The 24130-nt window shown below is 37.8% G+C and overlaps 1 protein-coding gene across 1 annotated transcript; it reads right to left on the reverse strand.

The window, feature by feature from the left end:
• Nucleotides 1–1202: 1202 nt before the first annotated feature.
• LOC147524940 (FAD-linked sulfhydryl oxidase ERV1-like) lies at nt 1203–14269 on the reverse strand. The gene is made up of 7 exons (XM_086604704.1): nt 14030–14269; nt 13835–13907; nt 13678–13725; nt 13460–13524; nt 12786–12863; nt 12551–12674; nt 1203–1577 (listed from the first exon to the last, which is right to left on the reverse strand). The coding sequence occupies exons 2-7, from the start codon at nt 13877–13879 to the stop codon at nt 1506–1508; spliced, it is 432 nt and encodes a 143-aa protein (XP_086460830.1). The 5' UTR covers nt 13880–13907; nt 14030–14269; the 3' UTR covers nt 1203–1505.
• Nucleotides 14270–24130: the final 9861 nt, after the last annotated feature.

The raw sequence follows: 24130 nt of genomic DNA on the forward strand, positions 1-24130 counted from the left end.
TGATGGTTGAGAATATTGCCGATATGGGCATGCCTAGGATTAGATATGGTGGTAGGATGAAATTTATAAGAGTTTAGAAGTTACTATTCTAAATTCAGTCTAAGAGATATTAGGTTTGTATTAGAATCAAGAATATGGGTAGTTTCCGTTTCCGATTTTGGAAATTTCTATTTCCGGCAATTACCTTAAAACGTTTTGGAAACGTCCCAATTCGTTTTGGAAACTCAAACCTATATAAACTTTATTCATTCTCCACACAAAACTCACATCTCTCACATTCATCTCTCACCTTTCACTCCCAAATTTTCTTTCTTTTTCCTTCTCACTTCCGCATTTCAAACCTCGGGCGCACTCTTGATGGAAGCGCCACCTGCGCCCTAGGCACTGTCTGTCAAAATTTAACTTGAGCGCGACCCGCACCCATCCCAGGCAAAAAGTGAGCGCGCCCTGCGCCCAAGTGCCTGGAACTATAAATTCACCCAGGCGCACCCCGCGCCCTGACCCGTGGGCACAAAAAATTCCAAATTTTTATGGGTTGTTCCAGGATCATTGTAGCTGTTCTAGAGAGTAGTTTTGTGATGATTTCTCCTATAGTGATACCGGAGCAGTCTTTCGAACACTTGTTGGGAAGTGAGACTTATGGACATTGGTTCCGCGAAAGGATCTTGCAGTTAGGATGCAAAGGAACCTCATCTCTTTGGAGAGGCAGGATGCGAAGGAACCTCATTTCTTTATAGAAGAGGTTGACAACGCTTAAACACTAGAGTTAAGGTTAGTTTTTATTTCAGTTAGTGTCTGCTTATGTCCCAAGCAATTTGATTCTTGTTAACCCCATAACGGGTGGAACTCATATCGAGTTGCGTCAGTTTTATTTGCTATATTAGTATGTTATAACCTTGTTTTGCAGATGTTCCAGAATTTTACGTGTTTCAATGATATTTCTCTACCCTATTTATTTAAATACTTTGAGGACAAAACATGCTTCTTATTTTTTTTGGTGGGGGGGGGGCATAGAAACACGTATAATTAAGACATCTGTTAGGATATAGATATGTATAATATGCACTTGTTGTCTAGTTAAAAATTCAAAATTTTCAAAAAAATAAATAAATAAAAGTTATGTTATACACTTAGGAATATTAGTATTGTTTTCTTTCTCTATGCTCCGAATAATCTAGAAGTCTCACGTAGCTTTTGCATTAGAATAATTTGTAAAAACTTAAGTTAATACGTAGGTAATAATCTTTGCATCTATCTATAAATATATTACATGAGTATCTTTGATTGTTGGCAGTAAGTTTCTGAAACCTAGGCTAGAGTACTTATTCTAGAAATCCAGTGAGAATATAACCTAAAGCCTTATATGAGTGAAACATTTGAGAAATGACACAAGGGAGAAGTAAAATCTGGATAGAGAAATCACACGTCCACTTGCTTGATCACTATACCATATCCTAAGCGAGAATTTAGGCCCTCTTTGGATCGATATAGCCAAAAATTCAAACCTATAAATTATTTTCCGCTAGTCGCCCCTCTGAGCCTTTCTTTAGCCTTTCATAAACCGCAAATCCTTTACCCTGTAAAAAAAACAAAATAAAAAAAAAAATCAACCTACCCATTCTTTGAAGGAGTCTGAGAATATAGATGAAGAATAGAAAAGAGAATGACCTTTGAAATCAAGAATTAGTTAGTTGCTTCAGATAAGAAAAGAAAGTTTCCATCCAAATAAAATAAATAAATAAATAAAAGAAAATAAATAGTTAGAACTCCAAAAATAGAATCAAGGGAGTCGAAAGACAAGGAAAAAGAAAAAAAATATGGCTAAGGATGGAAACAAAGTGTAGAAGCAAAAGTAAAGAACAATGTTTTCTCTAGTCACATAATATGAAGACTCTATTATCTCAAACTTGTCCTTTTTGAATATCCATTTCCTTCCTTCTTAAACCATCTCCTAATCCCCGCATCACCTAATAAAGACCTCTAGCTCAATTAGGAATAGGTTAGTATGATAGTAAGTGGCAGATTTGTTTGATCGACTCCAACTTCCTTGTGTGTCATTGAGATTGTAAGGTAAAGTGTGTGCATTTAATCGGAGTAGGAAAACTGAAGAAGGAAAAATCAGAGTGATTTTTGTCTTGACATTTATGTGAGGACCTACTTAAGGACGCTATTCCGAGTTTTCATAAACGAACCTGCTAGTGGTTTTCATAGTATTACTCATTGTATATATGTTTATTCGTAGATGATTATTGATTATTAAGCATATATTAGCTTAGGTTTCAACTTGATTATTCTGTATCCATTGCTAGTGAGATATATAGATAATTGGGAGCATAAATAAAGAAACAATAGTTTTATTTCTTAGTTATTGTAGTATAGATGAAGTTTGTGAGTAACTTCACTGGAAAACTCTCACGAGGCTACAACTCATCCACTAGGGAATTCCTAGTGGTTTAAGGCCTTGTTGCATATGGTCAATGCAATCGCACTCGGCGAAACCAGATTAGTTAGAACTCCATTTTTGGTCACTTATGCTAATTTCTAATATTTGCTTGAGGACAAGCAAAATGCTGTTTGGGGGTGGTTTGATAAGATCCTAAAACTGTAGTTTTAACCCCTTAACAATAATACTTTTAGACTAATTATGCGAGTAATAAATAAGAGTTAATGCTGATTACGTGCTTTTATGTATTTCAGACATTGAAGTCTATTTTGTGCAGAAATGTACCACTTTGGCGATATAGAGGAGCAAGGGTTGGTTGCTAAGAAGTTCTGTGAATAAAGGCCAAGATTCAAGGAGAAAAAGCCTTTGTAAAGCCCGGTTAGAAGCTAAGAAGTCAGAGTCAATGCGGGCAGAAACAACACACAAAAGTCAGCAGAACTTCCAAATACCGTATCTTTGGACTCAGGCCTCAGAATTATACCTACCTTATGTCAAAATGACCAGCTTGGAAAGAGAATTCCAATGGTCTAAGCCTTGACCCAATCAGAGGAGCAAAAGTGGACGAAAAGCCTATTGAAGTCAGATCTAGCTGAGAAGGGCCCTGTAGACTGAAAAGATTGGGTTTTTGGCTCGATTTTCCGGCCCAAAACATGGATCCTCTGCCCATGCACGGAAAAGTGGATCTAGTCTCCTCCATTTGTATGGAGAAGACTTAGTTCTTAAGAATACCTAGATCTGGATTAGAAAATTAGGTTAGACTCCATTAATTAGTTAGAATAGCTTGTTTTAGATCTAGTTTTTACCTCAAATTAATTAGTGTTAGAACAAAGTAGATTATTATTTAGAATCACTATTAGTTTTATAATAAAGTATTAGTTTTAATTTCAATTTAGTTATTGATTAAATTCTTATTTAGTTTTAGTTGTTTTAAATTCATAAATTAGGTTGTGTTCATTTTGATTCTTAGACTAATGATAAAATTAGATTTATAAAGTTTAAATTAGTTATTAAATTATGACTTATTATTATTGTTCTTGTGTTGGGAATGATAGTATAGAAATTTCACATCACATATTACTCTCATCATTATTCTTTGTGTTTGTTCAATTGAATTCTATTTAGTCTTGATAGATTGAGAGTGGAACGATTCCGTACTTTATATATTGCATGAATATATATGTGAGAGTAGGAAATAAATGATTGATACCGTAAGAAATAGGTTAGAGTAATCTAGTTGAATTTTTACGGGTTATCAATTACCCATGCAAATGAGGTCATGTCAAGCTATGAGAGGACTCTAAAAAAAACATCTTCACTCTGATAAGAAGGCTGGTGACCTCTTTGCGGAGATCTCTGAGTTTTATTCTCAAGTGCTGAAGAAGGGAAAGAAGAGGACAGCTGAAAATGTCATTCGCTTTGCTCTGAGAGTGCTTGATGTTTCTGAAGAGTCCTTCGATGTTGCCAGACAAGTTAAGATTGAGGAGGTTATTGAGGCTACTAGATATGTCTCTCAGTTGGATGATCAGGGGCGAGTGACCAACCCTTTCATCTTGTTTCCTGATCTAGACACCAGTATCTCAACTATCCAGGATGAACTTATGCATGATGCCTCCTCATCTTCTGAAGAAGACTCCGATGATGACATGCCTCCCATTCAGCTTCCTTTTTTGCCAGTTCCAGCTACAAGTCAGTGTTCTGTTCAGCCTTCAACCATTCTAGCTAATCTAACCACACAGTCTGGATACAGTCTGTTCTGGAGAGTGAAACAAGAGTTCTTGACGATGGTGCAGCAGCAAGCACTGATGGTGAACCAAAGTTTGATTATACCCCTGCTTCATAAGCCTTTCAGTTGATGATTCACATAAACAATTATTTTTAAACAATTATTCGATGGACCTGTAATATTAAGCTATGTAGCTCACATACTATTTTACTTATTGAGCTCTGCAACTTTTCTAGTTTATGCATGCATACTACTTACTTACTGAACTCTATAGCTCTTCTAGTTTATGCATACATTTATAGCATTTTATATTATATGACATATGTTACTATGCATACTCTACCCCTGATGCCCCCAAAGTTCATTTGGAATAATAATAGGTGGCCCTAGTAGGCTAAACAGATTAAAATGAAGCATAGCCAGAATTTGATTAGGATATCATGGAAGTCATTCAAGTTAATTGTAATTAAAAGTTCGATCGCAATAGAGATGTCTTTGCAAAAGTAACTTGGTGCCACGACATTGTGTTTTATAACGACATGTCCTATTTATTTAAAAAATGAATAGGTTATAGTCTGAATAGCAGTGGGGGAGTCTTCCTCAACGCCATCATACCGATATAGTTCCAAGCCAATGATTGCGTGCTGGGATCTGGATCCAACCCAGATCTTCCCAGTAACCCCTATGTTTGATGTATTGAGAGCTCTAGGAACTGGCATACAATTTAGGCTCTTAATAAGCCTATCTCTTGTTCCAAGTCAAACTAGCATACACTTTACAGAACAATTAATGTGGTCTGATTCCCTAAAGGCTTAACCCATCGAGGACAATCGCAGTTTGAAAGAACTGTCGTATAGTTCCAGCTGCATGGTGATGTGAAAGGAACTGGCATACAGTTCAACTTTCCCTTACTCAATATCACTGGTTCTAAAGTAAATTGGCATACAATATTCTTGAACAGATAGTGAAAAGATAATTCCCTAAAGGCTTTGTCCAGTGTGGATCATAAATAAAGAACTGATGCAAGGAAGAAATTCGATGGCAATATGGAGAACTTTATTAATGACATGGAGAGGAGTAAACAATACATAAAGAAGCATTAATAACAATTTACTGATAGTACTTGCGAAGGTGTTGTGCATTCCATGGTTTGACAAGAACGTCTCCTTCAACAGTGCGTAGGTACAAAAAACCAGTTCGACCAACCTTGTCGATGATGAATGGTCCTTCCCAATTGGGCCCAAGCTTGTCGTTGGGCTCTGGGATCTCACACAGAACCAGATGCCCAAATTTGAAAGATCGAAACTGGACTATCTTGTCGTATGATCTTTTCAGAATCTGTTGAATGGCAGATAAGCGCAGTGCGGCACCTTCTCTTTTTTCATCTAAGAGATCCATTTCTCTGCATAACAATTCCTCATTGTCTAGGGTATGCACAATGTCAGATTTCTGAGTGGGAGCTACCAGTTCAGGAGGTATGACAGCTTCAGTTCCGTAGGTCAGTGAAAATGAGGATTCACCAGTTAACTGTTTGGGTATAGTTCGGTATGCCCATCGGACCTTAGGTAGTTCCTCAACCCATAAACCTATGGCGTCATCTAGTTTACACTTCATGTTATCCAAAATAACCCTATTAGATGCTTTGGCCTGGCCGTTGCCTTGCGGATACCTTGGAGTTGAAAACAGATGGGTAATGTGAAACTCTTCACAGAGTTTAACAACTAATCCCCCAGTGAACTGTTGCCCATTATCTGAGATGATAACTTTGGGTATGCCAAACCTGCAGACAATGTTGTTCCAAATGAACTTTCTGACATCCTGTTCTCGAATGAAAACTAGGGGAACTGCTTCTATCCACTTGGTGAAGTAATCCGTTGCGACCAGTAAGAATCTGATATTGCTGGGAGCCGGTGGTAGAGGTCCTACAATGTCAGTTCCCTACTGTGCAAATGGACATGGGCTGGCCAATGGGTGCAGTTCTGTTGCTGCAGCATGGATAAGTAGAGCATATCACTAATATTTTTCATATTTGCAGCCGAAAACCTGTGCATCCTTTTGCATATAAGGCCAAAAGTATCCTTGCCTTAGGATCTTGAGAGCTAGTGTTCTACCCCCAGCGTGGTTGCCATAAATTCCTTCATGAACCTCTCGTATAACCTGTTCAGCAAGGACTGGGGAGAGGCATCTGAGATGAGGTCCCAAAAAGGACATCTTATACAGATCATCTTTAATGAGGGTGGATCTTTATATCTTTGCAAGAAGACAGCTTGCTACATTCTTATCCTCAGGGAGTGTTCCATCTTTGAGGTAGGACTTGTATGGATCCATCCAATTTGGAGCGGTGGCTGGAATAACTATTGTAACTGTGAGTTCTTGGATGTTGGATTTCTCTTGGAACTCTATAGGGATGGAACAAAACTCAATGTTGCCTAACATCGAGGCAACATATACCAAAGCATTTGTGTGCCGATTTTTGGATCGAGGCAGCTGATAAAATTAAATGTTCTCAAACTTGCCCTGAATACCCCTCACCAGTTCCAGGTATTTGGCAATTCATTCGACCCTAGCCTCCATCAACTTGGAACACAACTAGTTGTGAGTCACTAAACACTGTGAGGTGTATCAGGCCCAGGTCAAGAGCCATTGTGAGGCCAACAAGTGTCGCCTCATATTCTACCTCGTTGTTGGAGGCGTTCCAACCCAACCAGATGGATTTCTCTAGTCGCATGTTGTCAGGAGTAACTAACACAACTCCCACTCCTGCACCTCTATCATATGAAGACCTATCGACAAACAGTCGCCATCCGGATTTCTACTCCCATGGGTCTAGATGGGTGTTTGGAGGTTCAGGCAGGATGCCCTCATCTGAACTGGGGGTTGTTGAGTTGTACCCAGTGTAGGTCATTGGAAAATCTCCCAAGAATTCTGCTAGTGCCTGACCCTTCTCTGAGATTCGTGGAACATAGATAATATCATATTCTGACAGTTGCATGGACCACTTAGCTAACCTCCCTGACCTGTTCAGCTTTATGATAACTGATCGTCACTAATATTTTGTGATTACCCTGATAGTGTGGGGCTGGAATTACGGTCGTAACTTTTCTGCTGCAAAAACAAGGGCTAAAGCGGCTCTTTCGAGTTTAGGGTATCTTGTTTCTACTAGTAGGAGCGTTCGGCTCAAGAAATAGACAGGTTTTTCAACCTTGTTTTCATCGACACGTATCAATACAGAACTGATACCGTAGTCAGATGAACAAAGATAAAGACCCAAAACTTCTCCCTCTATTGGTTTGGAAAAGATTAGTGGTGCCCCCAGGTATGTTTTGAGCTGATTGCATGCTTTTTGGTATTCTTCCATCCATACAAATGAGGTATTTTTTCTAAGTAACTGAAATAGAGGTTTGCACTTATCTGAACTCTTGGAAATGAACATGTTTAGAGCTGCTAACCTGCCTGTGACTTTTTGAACCTCTTTCATATTCTTGGATGAAGGCATTTCTATGAGCGCCCGGATCTGATCTAGGTTTGCCTCGATTCCTCGCTTAGTAACTAGATACCCTAAAAACTTCCCTGATGATACAGCGAAAGCACATTTTGTAGGGTTGAATTTCATGCGATACTCTCGGAGAACGTCAAATGCACATTTCAAGTGGGAGAGATGATTTCCCCATTTCAGACTCTTTATCAGGAGATCGTCTACATACACCTCCACAATGTTTCCTATCAATCTTTCAAACATTTTGTTCACCAAGCACTGGTATGTGGCCCCCACATTTTTCAGTCCGAATGGCATGACTTGATAACAGTACAGGCCATCCTTGGTTGTGAAACTTGCATGCTTGTGGTCTTCCTCATGCAATGGGATTTGGTTGTTGCTAGATGACCAATATGTGAAAGATAACAGTTCATGTCCAGCCGTCGCATCTACCAATTTGTCAATCCGTGGTACAGGGTAATTGTCTTTTGGACATGCGCGGTTTAGATCCGTGAAGTCGATACATATTCTCCATGACCCATTCTTCTTACGTTCTTGGACAATATTAGAGATCCAGGTGGGGAAATTGATCTCCCTGACAAAATTAGCTGCCTTTAGTTTTTCAACTTCAGCTTTTACCGCTTTGGACCTGTCAGCACCTATCCTTCTCTGTTTTTGCTTGACTACTACTGCATTACTGTGGACATTGAGCTGGTGGCATGCCACATGGGGGTCAATTCCTTGCATTTCTTCAAATGACCAAGCAACCACGTATGTGTATTCTTGAAGGAAATGTATTAGAGTCTGACGTTCTTCAGAACTTAACAAGGTGCCAATGAAAGTGGTTTTTGGGGAGTTGCCTCCCATAATTTCCACTTCCTCTAACGGTTCCAGTGAGGGGGGACCCTCCCTCTCTCTTGAGACTAGATCCGGGAGAGGGGGGACCAATTGCAATTGCTATTTGGCGGGTTACCCCACCTCTATTGGTTCAAAAGGGAGTGGGGACTGCTTCATTGCCATAACGTAGCATGCTTTGGCAGCCACTTGATCCCCTCTGATTGTCTCAATTTTCCTGTTGTGCGGGAACTTCAAACATTGGTGATAGGTGCTAGGAACAGCTCGGAGTCTGTGCAGCCAAGTCATACCAAAGATCATGTGATTGGGTGTATTAGCTTTTACCACAACAAAGTTTATGATAAGAGTTATCGGACCAGTAGCTACGGGTAGTTGGATCTCCCCAACTATCAGAGCTTTGTCCCTATTGAATCCATATAGGTTGGAGTTGGTGGCGACCATCTCAAAATCAGAAATCTGTAGCTTTTTGAATGCGTCGTAGTATAGCACATCTACTGAGCTGCCTAGATAAACCAATATGCGATGCAAATCATAATCTCCAAAAGGGAGTGTCAGAACAAGTGCATCTTCATGTGGGCTTTGGATGCTTCAACAGTCAGCCTCAGTGAAGAGGATAAGCAGATCTTTGTGGGGTACCGTATTAACCTGTGCACCCGTAGTCAGTTCGCTGTTCATGATCCTCATTTGCTTGGCGATGCACATTTAATATTGTGCGCCCTTTTTAAGTGACCTGCCCACTTCATTTGCTTGCCTTTTCGGAAATCATATTTAGCTAGAGGCAGCCATTGAGCGGTCCAGTTCCTGGGGGATCCTGAACTGACGTACTGATCTCCTCAGGTTGTATTGCTTTTGTCTGTTCGTGTGCTATAAACTGCTTCAAATACCCCCTTTCAATCAGATCATGTAGTTCATTTTTCAGGGTCCTGTAAGCTCTGGTCTCTAGTAACCAAGGAGCCTAGCTTAAGCGGAGCTGGCCATTTGAGGTAACTTTGATTCTTGATCAAGTCCAAGACCTCATCTGGCATTTTGTTCAAAGGGGCAAAGTTTCTGTCAATCGAGGGAAGAACTTCTTTAGCTCCTTCCACTCGTGGCTTCTTCTGTGGTTTTCCATCTGTGCTACTGGTTACATTCTGGTACTGTCCTCTGGGCATCCATCCCTTTTGATGGGGATTCAACCCTTTGGCGACCACGATTACGGTCTCTTTTCGGCTTTTGAGGGGAAGAGTTCCCTTCTCGAGGGGCCACAGGAGTTGTCCGACTAGCCTTTTTTTCTTCCTGACGTCTGTTCAGGACATCCTTCTCCCACCCCGCATGAGTCTCAACCCTATCTAGGAGTTCCTCTAAATTATGGGGTGGTTTCCTAGAGAGGGATCCGAATAAGGCGTTGTTTTCATCCAACCCTAGTTTGAAAGCTATTATGGTAGTCTGTTCGTCACAAGACTCTATCTGGATTGAAATTTCCATGAATCGTTGCATATAGGACCTCAATGCTTCTTCGTCCTTTTTCTTGATGTTGAACAATGCATTGATCCGCTTTGGTTGGTGCTTGTTGCATGATTACCTATCTATGAAGGTCCAAAACATTTCTTCTGAGGACCTGATCTGCCGCTCTGGTAACTTGTGGTACCACTGGAGCGTAGATCCAGACAAGGAAACTTTGAACTCTTGACACATGACATGGTCATACCTTTCATATTGTCCCATAGTTGCTCGATATCTAAATACGTGATCCATCAGATCTGACTCAGATGTCTCGCGTCGAGCTGGGCCCCCATGCCTTAGGTTCTTTGCACGACCATTTTCTGGAAGGTCATCATCATCGAGATCGATGAGTGGCTCCTTCCCTGTGTTAGATTGATACAAATGCCTCAGCATCTGTACTTCTCATTCAAGATTACTTCTTTGCTATTCTAGAGCCTGTACTACCTGACTTGCCTGAACAGACTCTGGGTTGGTGAGGACAGTATTCTCACCATCTTGACGCTCCTCTTGAGCATTATTCCTGGGGTTTGCACCAAGAGTAGTTGGCCTGTCGGCGCTGGTCATAGGTCTTTGGAGGGGGTTATTCGCATCATGGTGACCGACGTTCTCCCCCCCCCCCCTCCCTTCAGGTATCTCGTGCTCTTCTTCTCTCATGGCGACACTGCACATGGTAGCGCCACCCTTTGTTTTCTTTGCTCCTGCCATCATAATGGTAAGAGTTTTTAAACTAAATCAGTCGTTTGAACAAATGTTTACCTACTTTCGTCCCCACAAACGGCGCCACAAGATGTAGGGGAGTTTTTGAGTATCCCCTGATCTTCCTCTGTGCCTTGTGATCCAGAAGCTTTGACTGAGTAAAGAAGGGATGAGATGATTGTGAGTTCAGGGTTGAACCGCCTGGCGGCTGCCTATTTATCTCCTTCTTTATTTAGGAAAATCAAACCCTATTTTGCATAGTTCCTAAGAGTGAATCCCTATGGTTTATATAGGAAGAGCTACGATAGTCCTAGGGTTAGGACTGTCCTCACCACTTGTGCGTTCCCTTCCATCTTTGGACTCTGCCTTCCTATTAGGATTCCTCTCCTTATGGAAGTCTGAATCTAGACCATATCTTATGAGAGGTAAGTTTTCTTGTTGATCATAATGTCCCATCGTGTATAGGAAGATTATATCTAAAAGGTAACTTCTAAGATATGTCATCACGATTCCTTCCTTATCATCAGAGATCGCCATCTTCAGTTTCTTTCTGTTCAGGAACTATCTATATCAGTTCCTAACGACTTGGAGAAGTGTCATACTTAGAGGCGTTCAGCCACATGCCTAGCACATGTCCACCAAACACTCGTGCTAAGCACGAGATCACTCATTCACAGAACTGATCCGATGGTCCTCGTCTCATTCTGGACATCTATACTCTTAGGCTATTTCCCATACACGTGTCATCTATCCAATGAGGGCAAGTCTCCCTTACAATTCACTTGGACAGGAAGTACAATACTATCGAGTTCTGTATTTGTTGTCTTGCTTCAAGTTTTGGTCTGATCTAAGCTGTGTGTGTTGGCTCATAAACGATGATGGTCATTGTTAAACCATTGAGATAGTTTTTTAAGCTTTACTTATTGGTTAATATTCGTAAGCAATGTCTAATGAGCATAGTTGGTACTCTTTCACAGTATTGTTAAAAATCATTGGTTTTTTGAAGAAAGAAGAAAACTGTGGAAGAGAGGACTGCGACTCACCATGTTATATCCAATGATATTTGGTATACCAATTATACATTTTTCCTTTATACCCTACTGTTTATTCGTCATTCAAATTTTCGAGATGGATATGCTGTAATAGGTCCGATAACAGGTTTACTTTGGCGGTTTTAACCACACATAGTGGGAAATGTTCAGTTCTTAATTTAGATCCCAGCAACTGAATCAGGCAAGGCCGTTTTGCCAGTTCATTTTTGTTTGTTGTATTTGCTGCTGCTAATTTAGACGAAGAAATCCTCAGATTCTGAGGTAAATCATTCTAGTTTCCCTGCTTGCCCTTATCAATGTCACAACGTCACGAGCTTACGCTCTAGCAAATATAGGGGTGGACAATTGAAAAGATAGCCTGTGACTGGGCTCAGTAAGGGTAACACAGTGCGACCAGTTGAAGATTACAATTTAAGATTCGAGCACCAACTGAAGTAGTATATAAATGTGACACCAGAACACGTGGTTGACTATGTACGTAAAGGAAAATTGTTTCGGGGTTTTCCTCACAAGGTAAAAAGAACGTGACCCCAGAACATGTGGTTGACTGTGTACGTAAAGGAAAATTGTTTCGTGGTTTTCCTCACAAGGTAAAAAGAGTTAGCTGCAGGACTGCACCACATTTATATGGAGCATGAATATATCACTTAAGGTATGTATTCCCTTAGTTTTCCTTTATTGTACAGGACTACAGGGGATAGCACGTTATTCAGTGGGTTCATAGGTCTGATATAATGAAGAAAAGAACAATAAAAATTTCTTTTCAAGTAATGTCAAATACGATTTATGCATTAGTAATACCAATTACAATAAAAAACTGTCACCTCTTGTTGCTTGTCTGTTTCTGTCTCTGTCGAACTTCCTTCTAAGTCGCATGCACATTCCCTGCACTCGAGTTTTCCCCATCTTGCATCTACACGTTGACATGGGAATACAAGCTTGCCAAGGCTATTAAAAGAACAAAATAAATCACATCAACAAATTCATAAAGTTTCTAAATCATTTAGAACTACTAACTATTCTGTGGGATGGCAAAACGTAATTTAATAACATAACTACCTTCTGTTGACAACATTGTGGATGTGACAAAGCCATTGAGAGAACTCAGATTGGGATCCAGCTTGTACAGGATTTGCACTATCAAAAATAGAAAGAAAGAAAATGGGAATTAGAGAAAAGAGTAGGATTGGTTCACTCCTTAGTGGGCAACACAAGTTTTCAAACGGGCACTTCTAACAAAATGCGAAAAAGAGGTCATATGCAATAATAGATTTTTATAGCTCCACACATGCAATGTCAAACACATCATTTGGTAAGGCTGCAGTTGGCATTTCTTCACCAATAGTAGACTTTTGCTCAAGAGAACAACATATGCTATATTGCTATACTATAACATACATCATCCAATGTCAGTTTACTATGTACAAATCTACTAACATAACAAGCAAGCAATAGTAGCATCTAAAAGCCATATATCACATATATCCAAACTACAATTGAGATTTTAAATGTGGCATATCCCCATACTCTCAAGAAAATTATCTTCACATTTCAAGCAATACCAAATGTAGCTCAACTGATTCGTGATTTTTATTTAATAATAAACGGTATATGCTCAGATACTTGTAATCTTGATACACTCAGTAAATTTCAATTCCACACTTTTCTATTCTTTATATTTCTCATTATATGACTGTATTTAGGAGACAAAGAAAAAGGAAAGAGTGATGTACCTCAACACTTCCTTAAAGTGATCCGCACACTCCTTGCAAGGGTAAAGCCGAGATAGTATTGCCATCTGCATGCCCAAAGTTCACAATTAATCAACCCTCGTATCAGCATTTCTGAGCTCTTCTAAGTAACATCTTGTAACAAAACCAAAATTTTGAATCATTTTATGATGTGTGTATTGTGTACGGAGAGAGAGAAAAGGAAAGAACCACAAACATACCAATTCTTTTACATCTTTCTTTTGTTGCCTAGTTGGACGATCTGGAAACTGAAAAGATTAAGGAATGAGGGAAGGAATAGATATAAGAAAAACGTCTAAGCATGTAGCAACATGGTAGAGACTAGAGAGTGAGATTTTTTTTTTTTTTTTTGCCTACGCTCTGAGAGTGTGAAGGAATGTCCAAGTAGCCCTTCCCAGTCATCTTTACTCATAGGTTTAGCAAGTTGTATCTGGAAATCGCAAGTATCAAAAGTTGAGCAATGCAATATCTCAGTGAGAACTTATATCGAGCAGTTCATATACAATGTAAACTCTACAAGTTACTATCCAAAACAGAGGAGTGAGCTGGTACCTTGATCAAGCTTTTTTCTTGTGGGAATTCGATAAGACTCTGATCACCTGATGAAGTTGTTGATGATGGTGACGAAGAAAATGAGAAGAATGGGTGATGATGATTTGAGAGAGAGTCACTAGAGGAGGATGGAGGGTGGGAGTCAGCAAGGAAATGGGATACATAAGTTTGTATGCATTGCGCCAAATTTTGATAAGTCTTGAAAATTAATTGAATCGGATTCATCGGATTTTGGTTCACTGATGACATTTTTTTCGAAAGAGTAGAGAGTGATAAACACCCAAAACTGTAATATTATACCCTATAGAGACATAGCAATTTGGCTAATTATGTGTTTAATAATCAGGAAATAATTGCATTTTCATGCTTTTGCAAGTTGGAGCAACTAACGTAAAAATGATGATAAAACCAGTATGTAAGCACGGAATAGGGAGTATACATGAAGATTTCCGATCAGGCCCATGTGAAGTTCAACAAAACCGAACTTAATCCCAAAGACTCAAACAAGACAGAATCAAGTCAGAAACAGGATTACATACACAGTAACAACAAGCTTCCGGAGCTCATATCTCTTGAACCAGGACTCCGAATTTGGCAAGTGAGCTGCTCAGATTATCAGTGCGACGAGATTTACACAAAGGCAGGAAGTTGTAAAAATGCCAAAAGACCAGCCCGCCACTGGACACGACACATGGACCCACTATACGGGCCCACAAGATTTGACAAGTCACTTTGCTTTTGTTTTCTGAATAAGATGGAAATTAATAGGTTTTGGAGTTTCACGTGGGATGAGAGGAGAAAGCTCTCTTATGTATAAGGGGGGCTGATTTTGGAGCATTAACTCCCTTTTTAGAATTCTTTTTCATTCCTTGTCTTGTAGTTTAGTAGTTAGTTTTTGTTTTTATGTAATAAAGCTTGTAATAGTGTTAATGGAGAATGATAAGCACCCAAAACTGTATTATAAAACCCCGTAGAGACGTAACATTTCGATTAATTTTGTGCTTAATAATCAAGAAATAATCGCATTTTTGTGCTTTTGCAGGTTGGAGCAACTAACGTAAAAATGATGATAAAGCCAGCATTTAAGCAAGGAATAGGTAGTATACATAAGCTTTCCGATTAAGCCCACGTGAAGCAAAACAAATTTGGACTAAAGCCCAAAGACTCAAACAGTACATAATCCAGTCAGAAACGGGATTTCGTGCACAGAAGCATCAAACTGTCGAAGCTCATATCTCTTGAACCAGGACTCCGAATGCGACAAGTGAGCTGCTCAGACGATTAGTGTGACGAAATCTACTCATAGGCGGGAAGTTACAAAAATGCCAAAAGACCGGACTGCCACTGGACACTGCACATGGACCTACTATGCGAGCCCGTAAGAGTTGATGAGTCATCATGCAAGTCAAGACAAAGGTGCAAATAATTGGTGCAAAAGTGATACCTTGCATGTAATTAATGAGGTTAGATAAGATTAGGTGCTAATAGTGAAAACAAAGCAAGGTGTCACTTTGTTTTAATTTTGTGGATAAGATGGAAATAAATGTGTGTGTGTGTGTTTCACGTGGGATGGAGGGAGAATGCTCTAATATGAGAGGAAGAAAACAAAACAAAGGCATTCACTCCATTTACTTCCTTGATTACTTTTCCTTTTTCCATTCCTTGTTTAGTAGTTAGTTTTTAGTTTTTAGTAAAAAGCTTGTAACATTTTAATGGTGAAAACCAACTTTTAGTTCTTGAATAAACTTCTTTCTTCCTTAGGTAAAACAGGCTGTTACATCTTGTTTTCTTCTTTCTCTCTCTCATTTACATATCTTTCTTGTAGTTTTAAAACAATCCTAGGATCATGAGCTAAAATCCTCCAAGGTGGAAGATTAATGAAGCTCATGTGAGGATTTGTATAATTTTCATAGAAGTAGGATTCACTGCCTAGACTTAAGGACACATGTAACACACTACCCCACAATGGTAGTGTCCGGCCAAACTTGAGGCCTGGAAGTGAAGAAGGACTCGAGTGCGCCTCCTTTTTTATGCCTGGGATAGCCACGCGAGCGGGTCTTATTCAACTTCTTATGCTAGGGAAATAGACTTAGATCAACGCTCAAGCCGGTTCAGGGTAGATAATGAACCCAAAACAGCTTAGAGAAGGTAGTAATCTAATTTTAAGAGAAGTTAATAAAACCTTGTATGAGTAGAATGATCCTCCACCCCTTCTTTCTCTTTGAATATCTTGCAAAAATCTTAGTTCTTTTTTCGTTTTTGTTGTGTTTCGCATTTTAAGCGTCTGTTAGGATTTAAACAACAAAATTAAACTTAGCTAGCAATCCAATAAGAAACTTACTCACTAGTTTCCCTACTTAGAGCATAAGAAAGTTGTATATGCTGTCCTAGAATTTAGGTTGGTTCGAATCCCTACTCGAGCTAAACACATGAAGACGTGAGTAAGGATTCGAGTCTATACCGAACGGAGTAGAGAATCCAAATATTTGTACTCAAAGTGTGGATATCAAATGGTACCGCTAAAATTCTAAAGAACCAAGGACTTGTGCTTGCAAACTAGAATTGCACCAAGGGGAAACCCCCCACTCTCATCCTTTCATTCATTTAATTTTTCTATTTTTCTTCGTTTTTCTTGTTTTGAACTTTTCCCGCGTTTTGGACCTAACCCCATATCGGATTTTTCGTGGCACTTACAGGAACCAAAAGTTAGGACCTGGAGCACAATCTATACATTGACATAAGACTGTTGTACAAAATTTGGTTGATTGTACACGAATCATGCGCATGCACAATACAGTACTCGCGTCCGCTAGCTCTGCCTCACGCGCGCTGGTGGTTATTATCTGATCTTGCTAGTTTTTCAATAGCAGCACCTACTGAACCTTCTGATTCCAGTAAAGGACCTAAGTTTTTGACACTGCACCTGCTACTGCACATTTCCTTTTGGTGTTCGGGACGTCCACGAGTTGAAACGATAGTTTCATTTCTTTGGTAGAATTGCGGGACGCTGCAGGTTCCAAATTTTATAGTATTTTTGCATGATTCACATGTACATAGTTATTATGTCGTAATTTTAGAGCATTCTCCCTCCATCCCACGTGAAACACACACACACACATTTATTTCCATCTTATCCACAAAATCAAAACAAAGTGACACCTTGCTTTGTTTTTACTATTAGCACCTAATCTTATCTAACCTCATTAATTACATGCAAGGTGTCACTTTTGCACCAATTATTTGCACCTTTGTCTTGACTTGCATGATGACTCATCAACTCTTGTTGGCACGCATAGTGGGTCCTTATGCAGTGTCCAGTGGCAGTCCGGTCTTTTGACATTTTTGCAACTTCCCGCCTATGCGTAGAGTTCGTCGTACTGATCGTCTAAGCAACTCACTTGTCGCATTCGAAGTCCTAGTTCAAGAGATATGAGCTTCAGCAGTTTGATGCTTCTATGCACGAAATCCCGTTTCTGACTAGATTCTGTACTATTTGAGTCTTTGGGCTTTAGTTTGGATTTGTTGGGATTCACGTGGGCTTAATCAGAAAGCTTATGTATACTCCCTATTTCGTGCTGAAATGTTGGATTTATGATCATTTTTACGTTAGTTGCTCTAACCTGCAAAAGCACGAAAATGCGATTATTTCATGATTATTAAGCACAAAATTAACCGAAATGTTACATCTCTACGGGGTTTTATAATACAGTTTTGGGTGCTTATCACACCACATTTTTAGTTTTTGAAATAAACTTCATCATTTCCTTAGGTAATTCATGTGTTTAGTTTTCTTTTCTTCTTTCTCTCTCTCATTAGCATATATACCTTGTAGTATTTCAAATAATCAAAGGATCATGAGCTAAAACCCTCCAAGGTGGAGGGTTAATGATGCTCATGTGAGGATTCGTATATGTTTCTTAGAAGTAGGATTCACTGCTTAGGACTAAGTACCCATGTAGCACACTACTCCAAAATGGTAGTGTCCGGCCAAACTTGAGGCCTGGAGGTTTGGAATGACTCGTGTGTGCCACCCTTTTCATGCCTGGGCTATCCGTGCACGCGGGGTCCTATTTGACCTTTTAATTCTCGATTTGACAGGATTATGTTGTATGAGTCCAGGAGTTGAGAAGGTATTTCAGATATGAAATATCAGTTCAACTCCTTTTGCTAGGGAAATGGACTTAAAGATGAGTTCATCTCGCTAGGGATCGATGCTCAATCCGTTTTGAGTGTGATAATGAACCCAAAACGGGTTAGAGATGGTAGTAATCTGATTCTAAGTGAATATAATGAGACCTAGCATGAGTAGCATAACCCTCTACCTTTCTCTCTCTCTAGATAATCTTGCCAAAAATCTTAGTTATTCCGTTTTCGTATCTCACATTTTTAGTGTCCGTTAGGATTTAAAACAAAGCAAGTCTAGCATACAAATCCACAATAAAAACTTACTCACTAGTTTCCTAAGGAGCATAATAAGGTTGTAATATTGTCCTAGACTTTAGGTTGGTTCGAATCCCTACTCGAACTAAACGCACGAAGACACGTGAGTAAGGAGATTGAGTTTACACTGAATGGCATAGAGAATTCAAATCTTTATACCGCAAAGGTGTGAATATCAGAGAGTGTAGCTTGTGGCCTAGTATAAAACTAGTATGAAAATCGTGCTTCGCACCGGTTTTTGGAAATTAAGTAACGCGTCCACACATGACAACATCACCAACAATACACTAACAACAATCCCCGGCAACGGCGCCATTTGATAAGTGTTATTTTTGAACGTATAAAAAACTGGTTCTCACACACACTCGAGTACACTCATTCAAGTACCTCGCTCACGTGCACGTTGCAATTTATTTCGAGCAGGGGTTTCGTCCCAAACCAAAAGGCTAGAACTCTAGTTAACAACCAACTAGAAATTTATTGTCAAGGGAATTATGTGAGCAAGATTAATTTTTTACTTTTGATTTAAACTACTTTCCTAGGTGACTTGATATGCAATTTACTAAAAACTTACATATACTAATTACTTATTGCCAAAGAGAAATAAAGATAAAGATATACGTGGAAAGAGATATGTGGAGGGTTTAGCTCATGTTCCTAAATTTGATTTTAATAGGAATTATAAAAATTGGGAGAAGGAAAGAGAAATCTAAATTACACTTTTGAAAGGATTTTTATTAGTTACTTAGAATATTTTACAAATTTAACTTCTTACAAACTAGAACTTAAAACATAGAAACTCTTAACTATGGAAAAACTAAACTAATGGAGCCAAAGTTGTTTCTTGCTACTGAAACCTCTCTTTTAAAGCAAGAGATTGCTTTCATTTTCCTTTTGCTCCACATGACTATCCAACACTCAACTGCATCATTTAATGTTCTATTTGATTTTCTTGATCAAGACTATTTATTGTGTGCCACCTATCCAAAGTTTTGCGACAAAACTTTGTATCTATCAAGACATTGTGCCATCTACTAAATCAAGACTCTATTCTACCTAATTGGTCAAGACTTGTTTGCCAAAATTATGTCACCTAATCATGCCACCAATTAGGACTTTTATGCACCTAATTAATCTTGTGCCACCTAATCACATTTGATGACTTTGTGCTAAAGTTATGCACAAAAGTCTTTGATTCATTTCAATGCAGCTTGACTTGTGAGAAAGCTTGATATGTGAGCTTGGTCACCAAATTTTATGGGTCTGCATAGTGGGTCCCTTATGCTTCAACTAGTGGCGGGTCCAAAAGTTGACTTTTTACAAAGTCCTACCTATGTGTAGAGCTCGTCGAGCTGATCGTTCTGATGATTCATTTTCCACCATTGGAGTCCAGGTTTAGAAGATATGGGCTTCTAGAGTTTGATGCTTTTCAGCACGTTCATCCTGTTCTGACTTGAAGTTGTCCTTTTTGCTTCCCTGGGCTTTAGTTGGGCTTCACGTGGGCTAAATTGGAAAACTTCATATATACACCCTATTCCGTGCTTAAATACTGGCTTTTATCCTCATTTTCACGTTGATTGCTCAAACCTGTAAAAGCACGATAATGCAATTAATTCATGATTATTAAACATATAATTAACCAAAATACTATGTCTCTACGAGGTTTTATATTACAGTTTTTTGTGCTTATCAGCAGCTATGTAGCTTACTTAAGCAAGGCCCCACCTTTTATCTCCTTAATGAGAAGTTTGCTTTGTGAATACATGGTTGCAAATTAAATTCGATAACAATATTCTGGATCAATGGTTAATACTTGAATTATATTAATGATTTTATCAGACTAACAAGTGTAAGACACACTTCCATATAAACCATAACTAGATCTAATAGTTCACCCATATAAGACATATAACATATATATTTCAACCTTTAAAAACACAATACAAAAATTCTTAACATCAACAGGTTAAATATTCTTCATATTCATAACTTAAAAAACTCTTTTCAAATATGCTCATTCTTCAGCATACTTAAACTCTAATTCAGAACTTCAAACCACTTTAAATTTTCTTTCAGAGCCTTCCACACATCTAAACCAACAACAAGAAAAACAGTTATTTATAAAATCAAAAGTAATAAAAAATTATGAACTTTGAAATAAAAAATCAATTACTTTTTTATCGCATAAGCATTATTAGAACATAAATTTTCATAGCCGCGAGTATCCTTCTCAAAAGAAACCTAAAACAAATTATCAAAAAAAAAAAAAAAAAAGTTAAGTGTCTTCACAATATATTTTAATAAAAGTAACAACTAACCATTATAAAAAATAAACACAATATGCATATGAACATAAGAACATATTTTCATATCCAGAGCCGGAGCACTTAAAGCTAAAACAGCCATCTTAGATTCACCGGAGGATAAACCAAATCAAGAACCCCTCTTTTTCTTATTTCTTTTAACTTTTGATTTAGCTCTCTAGTGTTTCGAACTTACACCAACTCCACTTAAATGATTCTTTTTAGTCTTAACTGTTTGGATATTTGGCCTTTACAAAGCCAATGAACATTTATTGATTATACATGATGATGTTTAATTAAATCACGTATCTTATTATTATGCATATGGGTGAACTAATATCATATGATAAAACCATAAGTTCCATAGGTAATAGAATTAGAACAATCAAGCATATGAAGAGTCATGTGCGGGAGATTTGATTGTATCTATTTACCTAGAATGCTCATAGTTAGGGGTGAAGTTGGACACTTCACTTATAAGACTGTAATATACATAACTACTATATGATAGGATGATGATATCTCAATTATTTGAGTATGACTCTAAGTTTGTATATTGGTGTAGTCACATGACTGACACTGAGGGGATCAAAGTGAGAACACACTATAAATTCGCTGTTAAGGTTAGTGTGCAAAATCTCACTCTACCAATTAATCCCTAAACTTGAGGAATTGTGAAAACTCATTGTGTCTCAAATTTATTATTTTGAGACGTTAAAAAGTAATATCTATTCATAGACTAGACTTAACATTTTGGGTAATAAATATAGGACGTCTTGAATCACGAATTCTAATAAAGGATCCACCACTCTACGGAGTTATGCATTAGGAAATTGTGACATAACTAATTAAGCTCAAACCCGGCCGGTATAAGAAATAGTTTTTTAATGCTCAATTGATGTTAAATGTCAAATTGGGTCAATTAGACATGGGTGTGATAGTGAAGAACAAATTCCCAATGGTCTAATTATGAATACAAGTAAGGTAGAGGGACTTAGATATAATTAATGGTAGGAAAGGACTTTCTTGAAAGTTCCAAGGGCCTTGTTGTAAATATAGATTTGTTAATGGGCACTTTCCATATTAAAGAGATATATTAAAAGTGTTTTAATATACTTGTATGACAAGGATTTGTCCTCTTAAGATAAGACTTGGAATCCTAAGTGGATCCCACTACACACACTTACGTATTCTCAAAGTTTCTCTATATAAAAGAATGACTTTTTGGAGAAAGGGACCATTAGTCTTTCTAGGAAAATACAACTAAAAGTAGGAGAAAAGTAAAAGTGTTTTGTGGTGTATTGTGTGGTGAATACTACTAGAAGGCTGAAGACTAAGTGACTGGGATTCAGCTTTGGAAAGTTTCTATTTACTGTCAATCTCCAATTCCGACGGCTTTGGAGGTATTTTTCTTTTAATTTCTTTCTTGATCAATAATAGATTAGCATGTTAAAGATGTAGGATTAAAGTAATCCTAACAATTGGTATCAGAGTGGATCATGCTATAATCTATTTTTAATTTAATAGAATAATCAGATCTGAAAATTTTATAGGAGATATATAGTTATTTTAGATCTGCATGTTCTAAGAAATAAAAGTTCAATTTTTTTAAGTATTGAAACATACTATTTAAAATTGAAAAAGAAAAAGATATATTAACGTTGTTAACATAAGATGTTAGTTTAATTAATATGTTTTTTGTGGTGAGTGCTAAAAAGAAAATAGAAAGCATACGTGTTTATTTTGTATGGTACAATTTTTTTTGATAGAGCATAAGGCGTTGGTCGATTTCTACTGTTGGTTATAACTGACACTCTATAGAGTCTGGTTTATCATCTCGTATGTCAGCATAGTTAGTAGACCTTTCAACATGCTAAGCATGTGAGACTCTTTAGATAATAGCTTGAAAAGAACTGTTTTTTTAAGGACCACATGCCCTAATAAAGGACGGAAATTTTCTTTGAAGAAAAGTGCATAGTTTATGTACTATTATGTCATAGGAATCTTTTGTCTTGATAAGTAAATATGGGGAGTTGGACGTGAGTACTTACTGTTAGTTGCTTTGGGACTCTGTCCTTTAGTGCATGCCCTTAGTACTTGTTGTACATGGATTTTTTTTTTTATGATTAAGCTTTAAACCAACAGGTAAAAGTGTTATTTGCTTTTTGGGTTTTTTTTCTGAAAATTGTATTAGGACACATGGAAGTAAAAGACGAGATTTGTTTTTCAGACATGTGCATAGTTTTTGTGTACTGACACTTGCAGGAGATATATGTAAATCATGTATATGTAAAATATGTACAGTAGACATGGTTTTGCATAAACACATGTGCGGGTTTGGAAGTTCTCACTTTCATTCATGGCATATATATATATATATAGGAGACGCTTATAAAGCTTTTTTAAGGTTTGTACAATAGACATGGGTAACGGGGTTTTTTTTTTCGTTATTGAGATAACTGAAAATGCTTTTATCTGTATATTAATGGTAAATTAAAGTAACAGTTGAAATTCATGTGCTATGGTATGCTACTGATTTAGTATCACAATGATATATTTACCCTTATTTATGGTTGGCATGAGATGCATGGTTCGTTAAATAGGTAGTATATCATTGCTAATTAGTGACATATACATAATGTTATATTCATATTAAGAGTTGTTGATATATGTTGATCATTAATTGTTAATACCCTCAGGTTATATAAAGCAAGTGGTAAAGGCATTTAATTTACGATTTGAATCCCTTGCTACACCGTTATCAATTCAATAGGAATTATATTCTTAGATGTGATTAATATGATCCCTACGGATAAATTAATTGCATGCTAAAATATTTTTTGTCTATTGTCTATTCTTAAGAAGAAAAATTCATATATGGCTGGTGAGAGTGTTTTCCCTTACGGATTCATTATCTCGCGGTTACATTAATGAATTATGATGATGGCACACTTGGCTGAAATATAGTTAACAGCCCTACAGTTTGTGCAATTATGTTTTAGTAGCAAAAGGAATTATAATGGAAATCATATTACATGTATGTAAAATTGATGGGTCTAGTAGAACTCGCCTGATTAAGTTGAATAATTTTGATGCCCTACGGATAAGAGATTATTTATAAGTATTAGGTTTCTATTGCTTATATTTGTCTTATTAATACAATATGGAGGGTGTTGTATTTTTATTATATATGCGGGTTATTGGTTTATTAAATTCCCAAAACCAATATTAAATGCATTATAATAATTTTTGTGTATATGTAAATGTTTCAGATATGTCTCAATCAAATTTCAGTCCTTTAGCATCTATCTTGAAAGAGAACAAGTTAACTGGTCCTAATTATGTGGACTGGAAGCGT

The sequence above is a fragment of the Coptis chinensis genome, chromosome 1 (assembly GCF_015680905.1).
Source record: "Coptis chinensis isolate HL-2020 chromosome 1, ASM1568090v1, whole genome shotgun sequence".
NCBI classification, from domain to species: Eukaryota; Viridiplantae; Streptophyta; class Magnoliopsida; order Ranunculales; family Ranunculaceae; genus Coptis; species Coptis chinensis.